The 14274-nt window shown below is 39.7% G+C and overlaps 1 protein-coding gene across 1 annotated transcript in view; it reads left to right on the forward strand.

Moving 5' to 3' along the window:
• The window catches only part of LOC148019808 (Zinc finger C-x8-C-x5-C-x3-H type family protein), a 36653-nt gene that overhangs the window by 6441 nt on the left and 15938 nt on the right, over positions 1-14274 (forward strand). The window contains exons 5-7 of the mRNA XM_087699984.1: positions 5717-5905; positions 6004-6134; positions 6273-6393. Of these exons, the coding sequence (XP_087556110.1) occupies positions 5717-5905; positions 6004-6134; positions 6273-6393 (441 nt within the window). The remainder of the gene's footprint in view (positions 1-5716; positions 5906-6003; positions 6135-6272; positions 6394-14274) is intronic.

Consider the following 14274-nt stretch of genomic DNA (forward strand, 5'->3'; position numbering starts at 1 on the left):
GAGATATCGAGCTCCACTCGTGATATGCCAGGGTGACCGTTGTGCATTTATGTCACCGACTTGTTAGCTACAGATGCGGTTGGTACACCGTCCATGAATAATAGCTAGATGACAGCTATCCTTATCTACTTTAGTTCGTGGCTCAGTTAGTATGCCACCTTAGTTAGTTGAGTTTGGTTTGAGACCCACATATAGGGTTCTTTTATTTCTTTTGTACTTGAGTTTTTTTGGCTTACACAACAGAGAAGAGGAAAACTATTTTCAGCCTCCACCTTTGTGTGTATTGCCCCATTGTGTAAGTGAGAAAGCTACAAGTGAGACTCCTTCCTTCTCTCCCATAATCTTGACATGGTATCAGAGCCTGGTTCGTGGTAAGGAGCTCAATAAAGCAAACCAAGTTCGCGGCGTTCTAGTAAGAGGACCAGTGTTGCTTTCATTTTTCGAGTTTGGGAGCAAGTCTTTGCAGGTAGCACAACCGGAAAGTGCAAGAGTGCATTGTCTCAGATTGAGACGCTCTTCACGGTGTAGCAAGAGGGCAGTATATGCTGCGGGTAAGGGCTTTAGCCCTTGGTTGCCCTGTTTTTGTGATTTGAGGCCATTTCAGGGCCTGTTTTGGAGGCGGAAGTTTTCCGCACGCACTCAGGAAAATGCCTTGCTTTTTGCTGTGCGACCACTATTCTACAGGTCGGTGAAAAGTTACCGTAGAAATTGTATCGTATGCCTGTGCGCAGAGACATTGGGAGTTACAGAATCATCCTTGTTGCCTGTTGATACAAAATCGTCACTAGGAAGTGACTGTGTGGTCAAATACCACTTTCGTCAGTTTTGTAGATTTACCCTTGTGAGGCTGAAGCTGTGTTTTTTGCAATGACAGAATTTTTTGCAGTGTTCTGTAATGGCGTCTGATTCTCTTTCACAGATTGTCACTGAAAAGCTTGACAAAAACAACTTCCAAGCATGGAAGTTTAGAATGAGGAATTTCCTTATGGGAAAAAGATATTGGGAATTCGTTGCAGGAAATGAAGAACTAGTTCTTCCTGATGTTCCCAATCAACAACAAATGCAGGCATTTAAAGGATGGCATGAGAGAGCCAGAAAAGTTATGTACTGGCTGTCTATCAGTATTTCAGACTCTGATTGTGTATATTCAGGATGCAAGTACGCCAAAGGAGGCATGGGATACTTTGTTAAAAATGTATAGCACAAATGCGTAAGCCAGGAAAATGCAGCTCAAGCAAGAGTTACACAATGTGCAAAGAGAAAGTATGAGCATCAATGACTACCACATGAAGGTGAAGAAGATTGCAGATGCACTTGCTTCCATTGGGTCGCCAGTGGAAGATGATTTAGTTTCTGTGACCTTAAATGGTCTAGGAAATGATTATGCACAGTTCCGAACATCCATTTCCGTCCGTGAAAGATTTTCTGATTTTGAGGAGTTGATTGCTCTTCTAATTTCTGAGGAGCAGAGAAATAGTGGTGCATCTTCTTCAGGAGGAACTTAAAAAGAATCTGTCTTCTACTCAAATGCTGGAAGAGGTAGAGGCAGAGGTAGAGGAGGCAGATCTGGAGGCCGTGGTAGAAATCAGAATATACAGCAAACTCAAGAAAACCAGTCCTATGGAGGAGGACGTGGTAACTCTAAAGGCAGGGGAGCCAAAGAGGTCGTGGTGGATGGCAAAGAGGGCAAAATGCAAACAGCAATGTTGAATGCTACTACTGTGGTAAAATGGGTCATATGGCTAAAGATTGCTATAAAAAGCAGAATGACATCATGAATGGAAAATTGCAACAAGGGAATTATGTATCTTTTAGTAGACAGGGTGATGACAGAAATGAGCATTTGTTTATAGTGCAGCACATGATCAATTCTGTGACAAGTGCAGAAGAAAGCAACGATGTATGGTATGTTGACTCAGATGCATCAAACTACATGATAGGTTATGCATAATGGATGCAGGATGCAAGGAAAATGGAAAAACTAGGATTTGTGGAGACTGGTGATGATACTGCACATCTTATTGTGCAGATTAGAAAAATTCCTTTGTCTATGCAGGATGGGAAAAAGAAATAACTGTCGGATGTATTTCATATCCCGAATATCACCAAGAACCTGGTTTCTGTTGGTCAAATGGTTGAGCAGGGCTTGCAGGTCAGATTTAATCCTCATGGATGCTTTGTTGAGGATATGAAAAATAAAGGTCGCTTGATAGCAAAAGGAAAGAAGAAGGACATAATGTTTACATTGGATGCAGACATGCCTGAATTGAGTGCAGCAATGTTTGCACATGGGACCGGTGTAGTTGCAGATATTGATATCTGGCATAAACGCATTGGTCATGTTAATGTACAGCGACTTAAATCAATGCAAGCCCGAAATATTGTTGCAGGATATTAAATTCAAGGTTGCAGAAATGCATAAGGTATGTGAAGCTTGTCAATTTGGAAAACAAGCAAGGAAACCATTTCCTAGATATGTTCAAGAGAGTAAGAAGCCATTGGAATTAATCCACTCTGATGTGTGGACTACTAAAGCTGCATCTATTGGAGGTTGTCATTATTTTGTCACTTTTATTGATGACTATAGCAGAAAAGTTTGGGTGTATTTTATGAAAAAGAAAAGTGAAGTTTTTGAGCATTTCAAAACTCTTAAAGCTATGGTTGAAAAAGAAACAGGCCTGCAAATAAATGTCTAAGGTCAGATGGAGCGGGAGAGTACCTCTCAAATGAGTTTGCAAGGTTCTTGCAGGAGCATGGCATAAAGCAGCAATATTCATGTAATCATACCCCACAGCAAAATGGAATTACAGAAAGAAAAAACAGGCATATTGGAGAGGTATCTCGTGCCATGCTCAATGAAAAAGACCTGTCAGATTTTTACTGGGCTGAGGCAGTTGCTACAGCAGTCTACATAATGAACATGACTCCCACTGCAACAATATATGACATGACTCCAGAGGAGAGGTATACTGGTAGAAAACCAGATATTTCTCATTTGAAATTTTTTGGTTGCATTGCCTATGTTCATGTGCCAGATGAGTTGAGATCCAAGTTGGATCCAAAAGCTGAGAAGTGCATCTTTATTGGTTACTCTCTGTAGCAGAAAGGGTATAGATGCTATAACCCTTCTACTCGTAAGTTTACAGTGAGCAGAGATGATGTTTTTGATGAGATGAGTAGCTGGTATAAACCAGTAAATGTGATTGATAATGTAGATGCACAAAATGGTAATGCTGCACAGAATTCAGTAGCAGTCACAAGATATTAGTGGACCTGGAGTGTCCTCTAGCAGTAGTTCACATTCTTCGCCATGGATAGGCAGATTGAGATCAGGAGATCCTTCTCAAAGCAATGCAGATAGTGGTATGCAGGTATCACGAAAAGGAAAAGAGAAGGTAGATCAGCCCATGTTTGATGTGAATGCAGGTCACTCTTATGTGGATGGTGAATCCAATGGCTCAGAACAGAGCATTGATGATGAGTTGGGTATTCCTTCTATTGTTACACCTGGAGTAAGGAAGACCAGGGATGTTTTGAGAGCACTTCGAAGTGAGTCTACTTTGCGCAGGTCTACCAGAGCTAGGTATCTTGTGGATAGGCTGAAATATGATGGATTTACAACTATTCACTATGCCGATATAGTCTAAGTGATACAGGAACCAAAACCCACTTTTTTTGAGCAAGCCATGGGAAAAGAAAAATGGGAGAAAGCCATGGATGAAGAAATGGATGCCTTGGAAGCAAATGCTACATGGGAATTGGTACCTTTGCCTAAAGATAAGAATGCAATTGGTTGTAAGTGGGTTTATAAGGTGAAACACAATGCAGATGGTTCTGCGAACAGATACAATGCAAGATTAGTAGTCAAGGGGTATGCACAAACATATAACATTGATTATGAAGAAACATTTAGTCCGGTTGCAAGGATGGCAACCGTAAGAGCAGTCATTGCTATGGCTACATCAAAGGGATGGTTTTTACATCAGATGGATGTAAAGAATGCGTTCTTGCATGGTGATTTGCAAGAAGAGATCGATATGGAGCAACCACTAGGTTATGTGCATGCTGTTTATCCTGAGTTTGTTTGCAGGTTGAAGAAAGCCTTGTATGGCTTGAAGCAAGCATCTAGAGCATGGTCTGACAAGATAGGACAGTATCTTATCACTATTGGCTTTCAGATTTCCAAGGCAGATTTCTCACTTTATGTGAGAAAAACAGAGAAATGTATTATGCTACTTGTCATTTATGTTGATAATTTGATTATCACAGGTGATAGTGATGAAGATATTCTTCATGTGAAAATGCTATTGAAGCAGAAGTTTGAGATGAAGGATTTGGGAGAGCTGCGTTATTTCTTGGGCATTGAGGTGATTAGATCACAAAGTTGGATACGGCTCTTGCAGAGGCAGTATGGATTGGACATGCTGTCCAAATATGGGATAACAGGCTGTAAGCCTATTTCAGTTCCTTTGGAGCAGAATGTGAAGCTGAGCGCAGATGGAGATGAGCTTCTCGAAGACCCTACTATGTGCAGACGCATAGTAGGAAGTTTGATTTATATGACTATTACCAGGCCAGATTTGAGCTATGCTGTTGGATTGGTAAGTCAGTTTATGCAAGCTCCAAGGAAACCGCATTTAGATGCGGCTAGACGCATACTCAGGTATGTGAAGTCCACATTGCAGTATGGACTATTTTATGAGACTGGGGTTCAGATACAGTTGCATGGATACACTGATGCTGATTGGGCTGGTAGTATTTCTGATAGACGATCTACCAGTGGATATGTGTTCTCTTTTGGGAGTGTTGCAGTCACTTGGAGCAGCAAGAAACAGCCTACAGTTGCCTTGTCGAGCATAGAGGCTGAGTACAGGGGTGCAGCAATGGTTGCATGTGAGGTAGCTTGGTTGCATAAGCTACTTTATGATATGCATCAGCCTACAGATGGGCCAGTTGTCATTTATTGTGACAACATGAGCAGTATACACTTGGCAAATAACCCAGTCTATCATGCTAGAACAAAGCACATCGAGGTGCATTATCACTATGTGCGAGAGAGGGTTTTACTAGGTCTTATTGATCTAGTTTATGTCAGCACTGAGGATCAGGTAGCTGGCATATTCACGAAGACATTGGGCGCAGAGAAGCTACGCAAGTTCAGAGATCTGCTTGGTGTGTGGGAATTGGGATTGAGCTCGAGGGGGAGTGTTGAGATATCGAGCTCCACTCGTGATATGCCAGGGTGACCGTTGTGCATTTATGTCACCGACTTGTTAGCTACAGATGCGGTTGGTACATCGCCCATGAATAATAGCTAGATGACAGCTATCCTTATCTACTCTAGTTCGTGGCTGAGTATGCCACCTTAGTTAGTTGAGTTTGGTTTGAGGCCCACATATAGGGTTCTTCTATTTCTTTTGTACTTGAGTTCTTTTGACTTACACAACAGAGAAGAGGAAAACTGTTTTCAGCCTCCACCTTTGTGTGTATTCCCCCATTGTGTAAGTGAGAAAGCTACAAGTGAGACTCCTTCCTTCTCTCCCACAATCTTGACAGAGGGGAGGGAGGGCAAGGTGGAATATGGTGTGTATGCTTCGTTAGAACATGATTGGTCGTGAGGGAGATTTGGAGATTATTATACATGTTGCCTACAAGTTTTTGCATTTCTTTTTGGTGAATATTACAAGCAATCCTAATTTTGGCTACATTTGTACAGGTATGCAAGTATTTTCTTGAGGCTGTTGAGAAGAAACAGTATGGATGGTTTTGGGTTTGTCCAAATGGAGGAAAAGACTGCCACTATCGACATGCTTTGCCACCTGGGTATGTCCTGAAATCTCAGATGAAGGCACTACTTGAAGAAGAAACAGAAAAAATTACAATCGAAGAAGAAATAGAGAATGAGGTAAGCAGGTAACTCTAGCACCTAGTATGCAACCGATCTATGAACAGATGACAAGCAGTTGTCTTGCAGTTTTTTCTGAATCACTTCTTGTTTTGCAGAGATCTAAAGTGAAAACTTCAACACCTATTACAACAGAACTTTTTGCAGAGTGGAGAAAGAAAAAGGTTGAACAGAAGGAGGCAGAATTGGCTGCAAGAAGGGCGGAAAGAGCTAAGAATGATCGTATGAGGTCAGTCAGTCTTCTCTTCACTATTCTTTGATGCACTTCTTTTCAGTCCCTTTCCAGTTGTCCATTGATATGCTCTGGTATTTATGACAGTAAGAACTTCTCTACAGTTTATGATGTTTGCTCTGTATAATTGAGCAGTGGACGGGAGCTTTTTGCATCCGATGCGAGTTTGTTTGTGGATGATGCTGAGGCTTATGATGAGTATGAGAGAGACCAGCAGTATGGAGATGCACCTGATCAATCTAGGCCGAATGAGGATGTATGTTCCACATTTTTTTCTCTAATGTTCTTTTAAGATAGATGCATTAATGCAGCATGGCACAGACGTGTGCACAGGCAGAGAGAGGGGTGAAATAGGAGGGGGGAGGGGTGGGGTATGCAGAATGGAGATTCACTTGATTAATCTATGCCAGATGAGGACGTATGTTATACATTTTTCTCTAATATTTTTAAAGCGCAGAGGCACATGATGTATCCACGTGGAGCATGGTATGGGCATGTGCACAGGGAGAGAGAGCAGAGCAGAAGGGGGATGGAGAGGCATAAGTTGGAGGAGCTAGGGGTAGAGAGAAACATTCTGACAGGGGGAGAATATGTCTACATACATGGGTACCTCCAGATATCAGAAAAATTGCAGAGTGTGTGTGTGTGTGTGAATGTGTACATTTGTAATTCTCTCTCTTGTATATGCCAACAAAAAATCAAGGTGGTTGACGTATGTGTGGATGCTTATAGATCATGAGCACATATCCCCCTTCATGTTTTCCCAATACCCACAACAACCAACAATGTCCCCTCCAAAAAAGAAGAAGAAGCTATATCCAGACATTATCCATAGACAGTTCATAGCACTCATGCATATTGAATACGTAGAAATGTATGAAAAAAAAAGTAAATTCTATATTTACTTACATGTAGTTTATTCAGATTTTGTACAGCCACAAACCAATTTCAAATCAAACTAAATTGAATACAGAATTTGAAAGTTTTCAAAGGGCAACTGCTCAAAACTTCTATAAGAGGGCACTAGTGATTGATTATTATTTCCATCCCTGTTTTGACATTTCACGCCCCCCTTTGCATTTTGTTATCAGCCCTTGTTGCCCTCACCACTGCCTTCTCTCATTGCCCTGCTGCCCAGGGCTTATAGTGCCAGCTCTCACACCTAAGTGACATCCTCTCCTACTTGGCAACCTGCTGTTGCTACTTGTGACATCATCATCAGTTAGGCAACATCATGCAGCCTCCTGTGATGGTCTCTGTTACTGTGTTTCAGCATGGCGATTGCTGCTCCAGCTGGGCACCTCCCTTATAGCAGCCAAACATCTGATTTTGCTGTCCTGAACCTCTTGCTGCTGATCGACTGCATCCAGGTTGTTGCCTTAGCAGTTTCAACCTTCCCTCATCCAAAGGTGTGCTGCATTTTGGTGATCATGCTTGCATCTAGCATTGAATGTTGGTGGCTTGTTATGTTTGAGATCCATTCTGGAGGACAACACTTTCTTTCAGCATCCCTCATCTTGCTCCTAGAGACAATGGCTGTCGGACAGCTTTTCACTCTTGGAGCACTATGATTGTTCCATAAGTATCGGTTTCTTCATTTGAGATCTCTTCTTCATTCTTCATTCACTCTCTACTTGCCATGATGGTGCAAGAGGTCATGTTTGAATTTCTTTGCTATTCGATGGGCTGAGATCGATTCTATGTATGTGGGGTCATACCCCATGATTTTCTAGGCTCTCTTTCTCTCAGCTTTGGTCATAATATGAAACCCTTCCTAGACTAGGTCCAACGTGTTATGTAGGATAGCTCCAAAGGCTTAGGGAAGCTTAGCAAGACTCTAAGCTAGTGAATTTCTTGTTGTTTGTAGGAGTGTGATCACATATAACCCAACATTATGAGATTGGAAGGTCTCATCTTAAAGAGATGGATTTTGTACCACTGCAAAATGATGGTTTTGCATATATTTTATCAAATAAAATACTTTTTTCTCAAGTGTTTGTCATGTGCTAAGGGCTATGTATGCTAATGAACCCTATTTAATGAGATAATAAAAGGAAGGTGTTTTTATATGTTCCAATAGTGCAGTGGCATGCTCTGCTAATTGAATAACTAAAATAAATCCCATTGAGGAAAGTGGGAGGCCTTGGTCTCGACGACCAATTGCCTATGGCTAGGTGGATCCAACAACTCGTGTAGCTTTCCTAACACTAGATAGAGTTGTTTAGTATGTGAGCCTTCAATTTTTGTAGGATAGTTACCAAGATTAATACTGTTTTAGAGGGCTAGAGCTAAGATTTTACCATACTGGTAGAGGGATTGAGTTACACTCTCCCTTTGATTAGTTATGAAGTGACTCTTCTTAGGTGGACATTAGATTGCTATTAGGGATGATCTATCCTTGCTTCCCCTGTGAAGTAGAACTAGGATTTCCATGCTCAACTAAGTCTAAACCAAGGATAGACTAGGCAGCAATGTGCATGGACACGTCCTTGGTAAGACATATTTTCTATTGTGAAATCATATTTTCTTTTGTAGTACAATGGTATTGTCTTAATTTTTTGTGCAATTTCCTTATATAAGGTCTTGAGAAGTTCTTCTATCCTTTCCGAGTGTTTTTCAAAGATGGCTTCTTTCTTTTCAAGAGATTGGCATGGCACTAGCTACCTTTACCGTGGTCTCATCAATTGCTCGATGTCAATGAGTTGGTAAGCTCTAGCCATCATACTACTACAATATCTAATTGATTTTGAATTGCGGAGGGGGGGTGCCTTGTGATATTTGCCATTTCTGTGACCTTTATGAACCCATAATTAGATTTTAAATCAATAGAAGGGTTAGGTTTTTTGAAGCATGCCTATATTGTTTTTGTGGGTTCCCTATAGTTTGGAGTGGTGGTTATTTGCATGATGGTATCCTTAGTTGTCGAAGTGCAACCTTGCTTTTTGGTGGCCTTTTTTAACTTTCAATGTTGATTTGTTGGTCTCGTGTTGCAACTTGTAAGCTTTACTTGTGGCTTCCTATCTTTGGATTTCGAGGTATTTGACTTGGGCATCTTTGTAGTTGTAGATTTTGATGAAGATGCAGATGTTAATTGTGGCGAGATTGAAGATCACAGGTTGTGCTTGTGGGCCATTACTTATTTTTGGGGTGTTTGGTCTCGAGTAGGCACATTTTTTATCTTGGGTTCCAGATGAGTGATGGACATCTCAATTGTCATTGGAGAAGAATATTACTCCTTGCTTTTAATTTTATTTCACACCATTTTTTTTCCCATTTTTAATTGTACTAAGGGTACTTTGTTAACTACAAGGCAAAGTTTCGTATTCCCTTTGGATAACTAAAGGGCGTAGTTATTTTCACAAAAGCTTGGAACTTGCAATATTGGATACCCATCTCTGTAATGGCAACTTGGAATAGTTGGCAGTAGGTTGAGGAAGATCAGGAGTGTCACGAGGACATGAAATTTTATTGCCTTGCTTAGTATTTGATTAAAAGTTAATCAAATGTGCTAATGTGATTTGCACATGTGAGGTGCAAGTTCATTACTTCATAGTGTGGAACCCAAGACCGGGAAATTTTAGTTAATACCAAAGGCGAATGTTGTAATAAGTTATGCATGACATGTACTAGGTGGTGCCCGATGTTAGATTTAAGCCTAGACCAATTTATTGGTCACTAATGTTAGTGATGCCATTAGAGACTAGGCATTAATCAATTAATTAATGCCAATCTAGGTCAATAATTGCTTAGGGATACTTGGAAGGGATATTGGTCTAGCTAATTTAATTATTGACTGGTGGAAATATCTTTATGGATACTATAATAATTATTGAAATACTTTTTAGAATAATATTTTAAAAATTAATTTAAGATGTTGAATAATGCTTGAAAATGGGATTAGAAGGCTTCCACTTGATAGAACTTGCCCATGCAAGTGGGAAAAATGTTTCTTGGGGGACTGTTGGAAGTCGATTCTAGCCATTCTGAGAGAGAAGTAGGTTGTTAGAGAGTAAGAAGATGCTATTGATGTGATTTGCAGTCACCTGGGATTAGTTCTACAGCAGGTAATAACAATTTGGAGCCCTTCAAGTGCAAGTGATATTTCATCCTTTCTCATACTAAAAATGTGAAATTTCTCTCTCTTTAGCATTCTTTCTCATTCTCCACCAACTCCTCTTAATATTTTTCAGTAGTTTGAGTCATCAAAGGTGGAGATATTCTTTGTTGTAAACCTTAATTTACAATAGAAATTAGGGTTTGACAAACACCTTGGGATGTGTACTCAAAATTGAGGACCTAGGACTTGAATCCCAGCAATTGAAATTGAGGAATTTTAAGGAGATTCAAGAGTTAGTCAACCAATATCAGATTTGGGGCTGAATTTGTCTTTCAAGGAGTAGTGTAAAGGCCACAGAGAATCTTGGTTGTATTGCATCCATTTGCAATAAAAATTAAAAAAATACTGCAAGGGGCGCCAATTTTGGGGCTAAACTAGTATCCAATGTCCAAGATTAAAGTGGTAAAGTGTGCATTTTCAATTTATGCGAATTAATTACTTGATGTAATTATTGTTACTACCCTATTCGAGGAGGAAGGCTGGTTTCAAGAAGAATGATGGCGACATCATTGGCTATCAAACACGGCTGTCAACTGCCCCTACAAGAGAAAGCAACTGTCGTAGATGGCAAGTGCAGGCTCTAGATGAGCCCACGTCAGCAAATGCAATGATCTTGAGACTCCTTGACTGATAGAGATGGTTGGAAATAGTGTGGGTAGACTGGAAATTGTTGCCATCAGCAAATCTAATGTTAGGAGATTGAATACTAATTGGTAGGAGTTGATGGAAGGCTGGTCACCACTACAAACTGAGGTATTTGCCATGGAGAGGTGTAGACAATGGTAGCGAGATACCGATTGGAGGAAAACCTACAATGTATAAGATGGCCCGAGTAGAAGATAGCCTTGTATTTATAGACCTTTCAAAATAGGGGTTGGGTTATGGGACGTAGACATTCTCTAGAAAAGTTTGGTAACAATCATATTTTGGGGCTATAGTAAAGAGCTGATTAGTTTGGAATGCGATTTTAGCTCGATATCCCTCTTAGGCCTAAAATTGGTTACCCAGGAGGGATTGGAAAGCATAGCTCTGCCCATAACGCGAGGTGTCCCACCCCAAAGTTCAACTGATATTGGACAAATGATGTCCATCGATTGCCTAGAGGCCTACGAGGACTTGCAAAGGTGATGAAACCGCTTGGAACTTTTTTCTTGTTGTGTGTTTTTAAAATTCCTTTCAAGTATTTGCGTTCCAAGGGGAAAAGTAAGGGACGATCCAACATCACAAAATAGAAAGCGATCCCAACCACCTATGGGTATTGGTGATGAAGAAAGTATGAAGGGCATGTATGGGATGTTGGCATAGAGATTGCCATGTGAATTGCCACAAATATGGTGGATCCAAGTTTACCACTCTTTGACCAAAAAGAGGATAGATATGCATAGATGCATGTTTATAAGAACAAAATGCGAATGCATGGGTGATGCAAAGGACAATGCAAGATGTCATGTTGAAGCAAAATGCTATGTAATAGTCACTTGGATATGTGTCCTCATGGGAAATTGTTCACTTACCCAAGCGTCCTTTTACAATGATGATTATCAAGATGCAAATAGATGATGATACAAAGGTGGGAATGAGCAACATTCTGTAAGCACCAAGTGAAGACTATTGTCTCCTCTCACTATTGGATAGTGAAAGGAGAAGTAAGCATTCCCTCTCCCCCCAAGATATTGATGTTGACGGGAGAAAGAAGAAGCACCCAAAGAAGAAGAGTAAGATGCATGTCTAGCTGAAAACATGTGAAATTAGTTGAAAATGGAAGGCAAGAACTTGGTCGTGGGAGAAGGGATCCATATTGGTTGAGAGGGTGAAGCCCTGTCAAGGAAGTACAACCGAGATAAGAAATGCCGAACTATCTAAGTCTTTGCTTTGATTAAATTGGTAGGTCGTGTAGAGATTAATGCCAACTTGAAAAGACATGCAAAAGATACCACATAAGACCATAAAACATACATACCTCAACTTCAATGAAAAGTGCTTGTGGGTGATTTGCGTTGGGTAGGCACACTAAAGATGTGGGAATGTGCAATGGAAGAGAGAATATAGGCTAGAGTGTGCTTGCAACCGTCAATAGAGATGTAGATGGGAGGTGTGGTAGGATTGTGGTAAGTATTATCAATATCTAAACTGGAGAAAGGCTCCACAATCTGCTAGACTAGAGGGCCTCCAGGGAAAGTGAGATTAGTTGCTTCTAGCTACGCACGCAATGGTGGGGGCAACTTAGGAATATGGTGTTGAGGTAAAGGCTTGCTTTAATCTTTGAAAAGCTTGTTCAAGCTTTGTGATCCCATGCAAACTTGTCCTTTCCAGTTAGGTTGGTTAGAGGGGAAACAATATCAAAGTAATCCTTAATAAAGATTTGATAAAAATTTGCAAATCCCAAAAAGCATTAACATCTCACATAAATGAATGAGTCTCCCATTTTAGATTAGTTTTTACCTTCTTAGAGTCCATAGAAATCCCCTTCTAAAAAATGACATACCCCAAAAGCTCAACCTTAGTTTGATGGAAAGAATACTTTTTAAGCTTTGCATACAAGCATAATTCCCACAATTTATTTAAGATTATTTTGATATAATGCTCACGCTACTCTTGGTTCTTGGAAAAGATCAAGATATCATCCAAATATATCACAATAAATTCATCCAAGAATTCTTGAAAGATATCATTCAATTCAATTTCATCCCCAAAATTGGGGCCATTGGGGCTTTGTCAATTCTGGCTGAACTCATCTAATTTGAGTCCTAATTCGACGTTTGTTGCACCATCAAGCATCTTTTGGGTAAAAATTTCTCAAAATTTCTTCAAATTTATCTTTAATTTCCTAGAAAATTTTGGGTCATTTGCAAATTTTGATCAAATTCATCACATTTGGGCGAAAATTCTTTTTAACTTTTCCAATTTCTTATTTAGAAAATTGAGGCTTTTGGTTAATTTCACTTCCTCGGCATCGAAACTGCCCCTTCCAACATTATCTTCACACTTCTTCACCCTTGAGCTGCCAAAATTTGGGTTTTTAGCCTCAAATCATCTTCTTTGGTTGGCATGCATTCAAGATATCCTTTCTAGGACAGTTCATATTGATCTCCTTCAACATTGAAGGAAAAATTGCATCTTGTGCAAAGATTCTCACTGTTTGTTGCTGTTCACATATTCAGATTATCAACAGCCATTAATAACTGATTTTAGCATTTTGTTGATCCCCATCTTTATTGGGTAATATTATTATTCAAATAACTGATTTTAGCATATTCTTGATCCGCCTCTTTATCAGGTAAATATTATTATTCAAAATTGTTATTTTAAATATATTTTTCTCTCTCCTCAATAATCAATTAGCAAGAGGAAAATATACATTTTCATATTATTCAAGTTTCTCAAAGTGCCTAGCATTATTTCTATCTATAGTTCGACAATTCTTTGTTTTGGGATTCATTTTCTCTCTCTTCCCTTTGGCATAATTATTTATTGTTGATTGTAAAAAATGACCATCAATAATAATGATTTATTGGGCATGCTTGGCAGTGTGGTGCTGGCGACAAGCTTGATGATACCAATTATCCTATATGTGCTTGCATGATTTGACATGTTCTTATTGTAATTTGCATTGAGCAAAGGCTAGCTTCTCAAACATTGACACCACTTTTCAACTTTGCATTGTGATATGGCTCTCATGATGTTGAGTCATCTTCACATTCATGGATGGAGGAGGTTATATAGATGCTTATCAAAGATCTTCAAGAGTAGTTATTAAATATTGAAGTAGTGGTTTCATGAAACTCGGATAGGGTGGTAAATAACTTGATTAAGCACTAATTACAACAAGCAATAAAATTCTTGTAAACTGAAAAAGTACAAATGTTACCACTTAATCTTGGAGAATGCACACCTTCAATCTTCAATACATCTTGTTGAAGTACATTGAGATTCAATCTAGATTGATTTTCTGCAATCTTCAATACATCTTGCTGTCCATAGCAACCAACAAGCTTTCAAACCAATTTGCTCCTTGCTTTG

Source organism: Lygodium microphyllum, chromosome 19 (genome assembly GCF_053477565.2).
Source record: "Lygodium microphyllum isolate KBCC chromosome 19, Lygodium_microphyllum_v1.1.10, whole genome shotgun sequence".
Taxonomy (NCBI): Eukaryota; Viridiplantae; Streptophyta; class Polypodiopsida; order Schizaeales; family Lygodiaceae; genus Lygodium; species Lygodium microphyllum.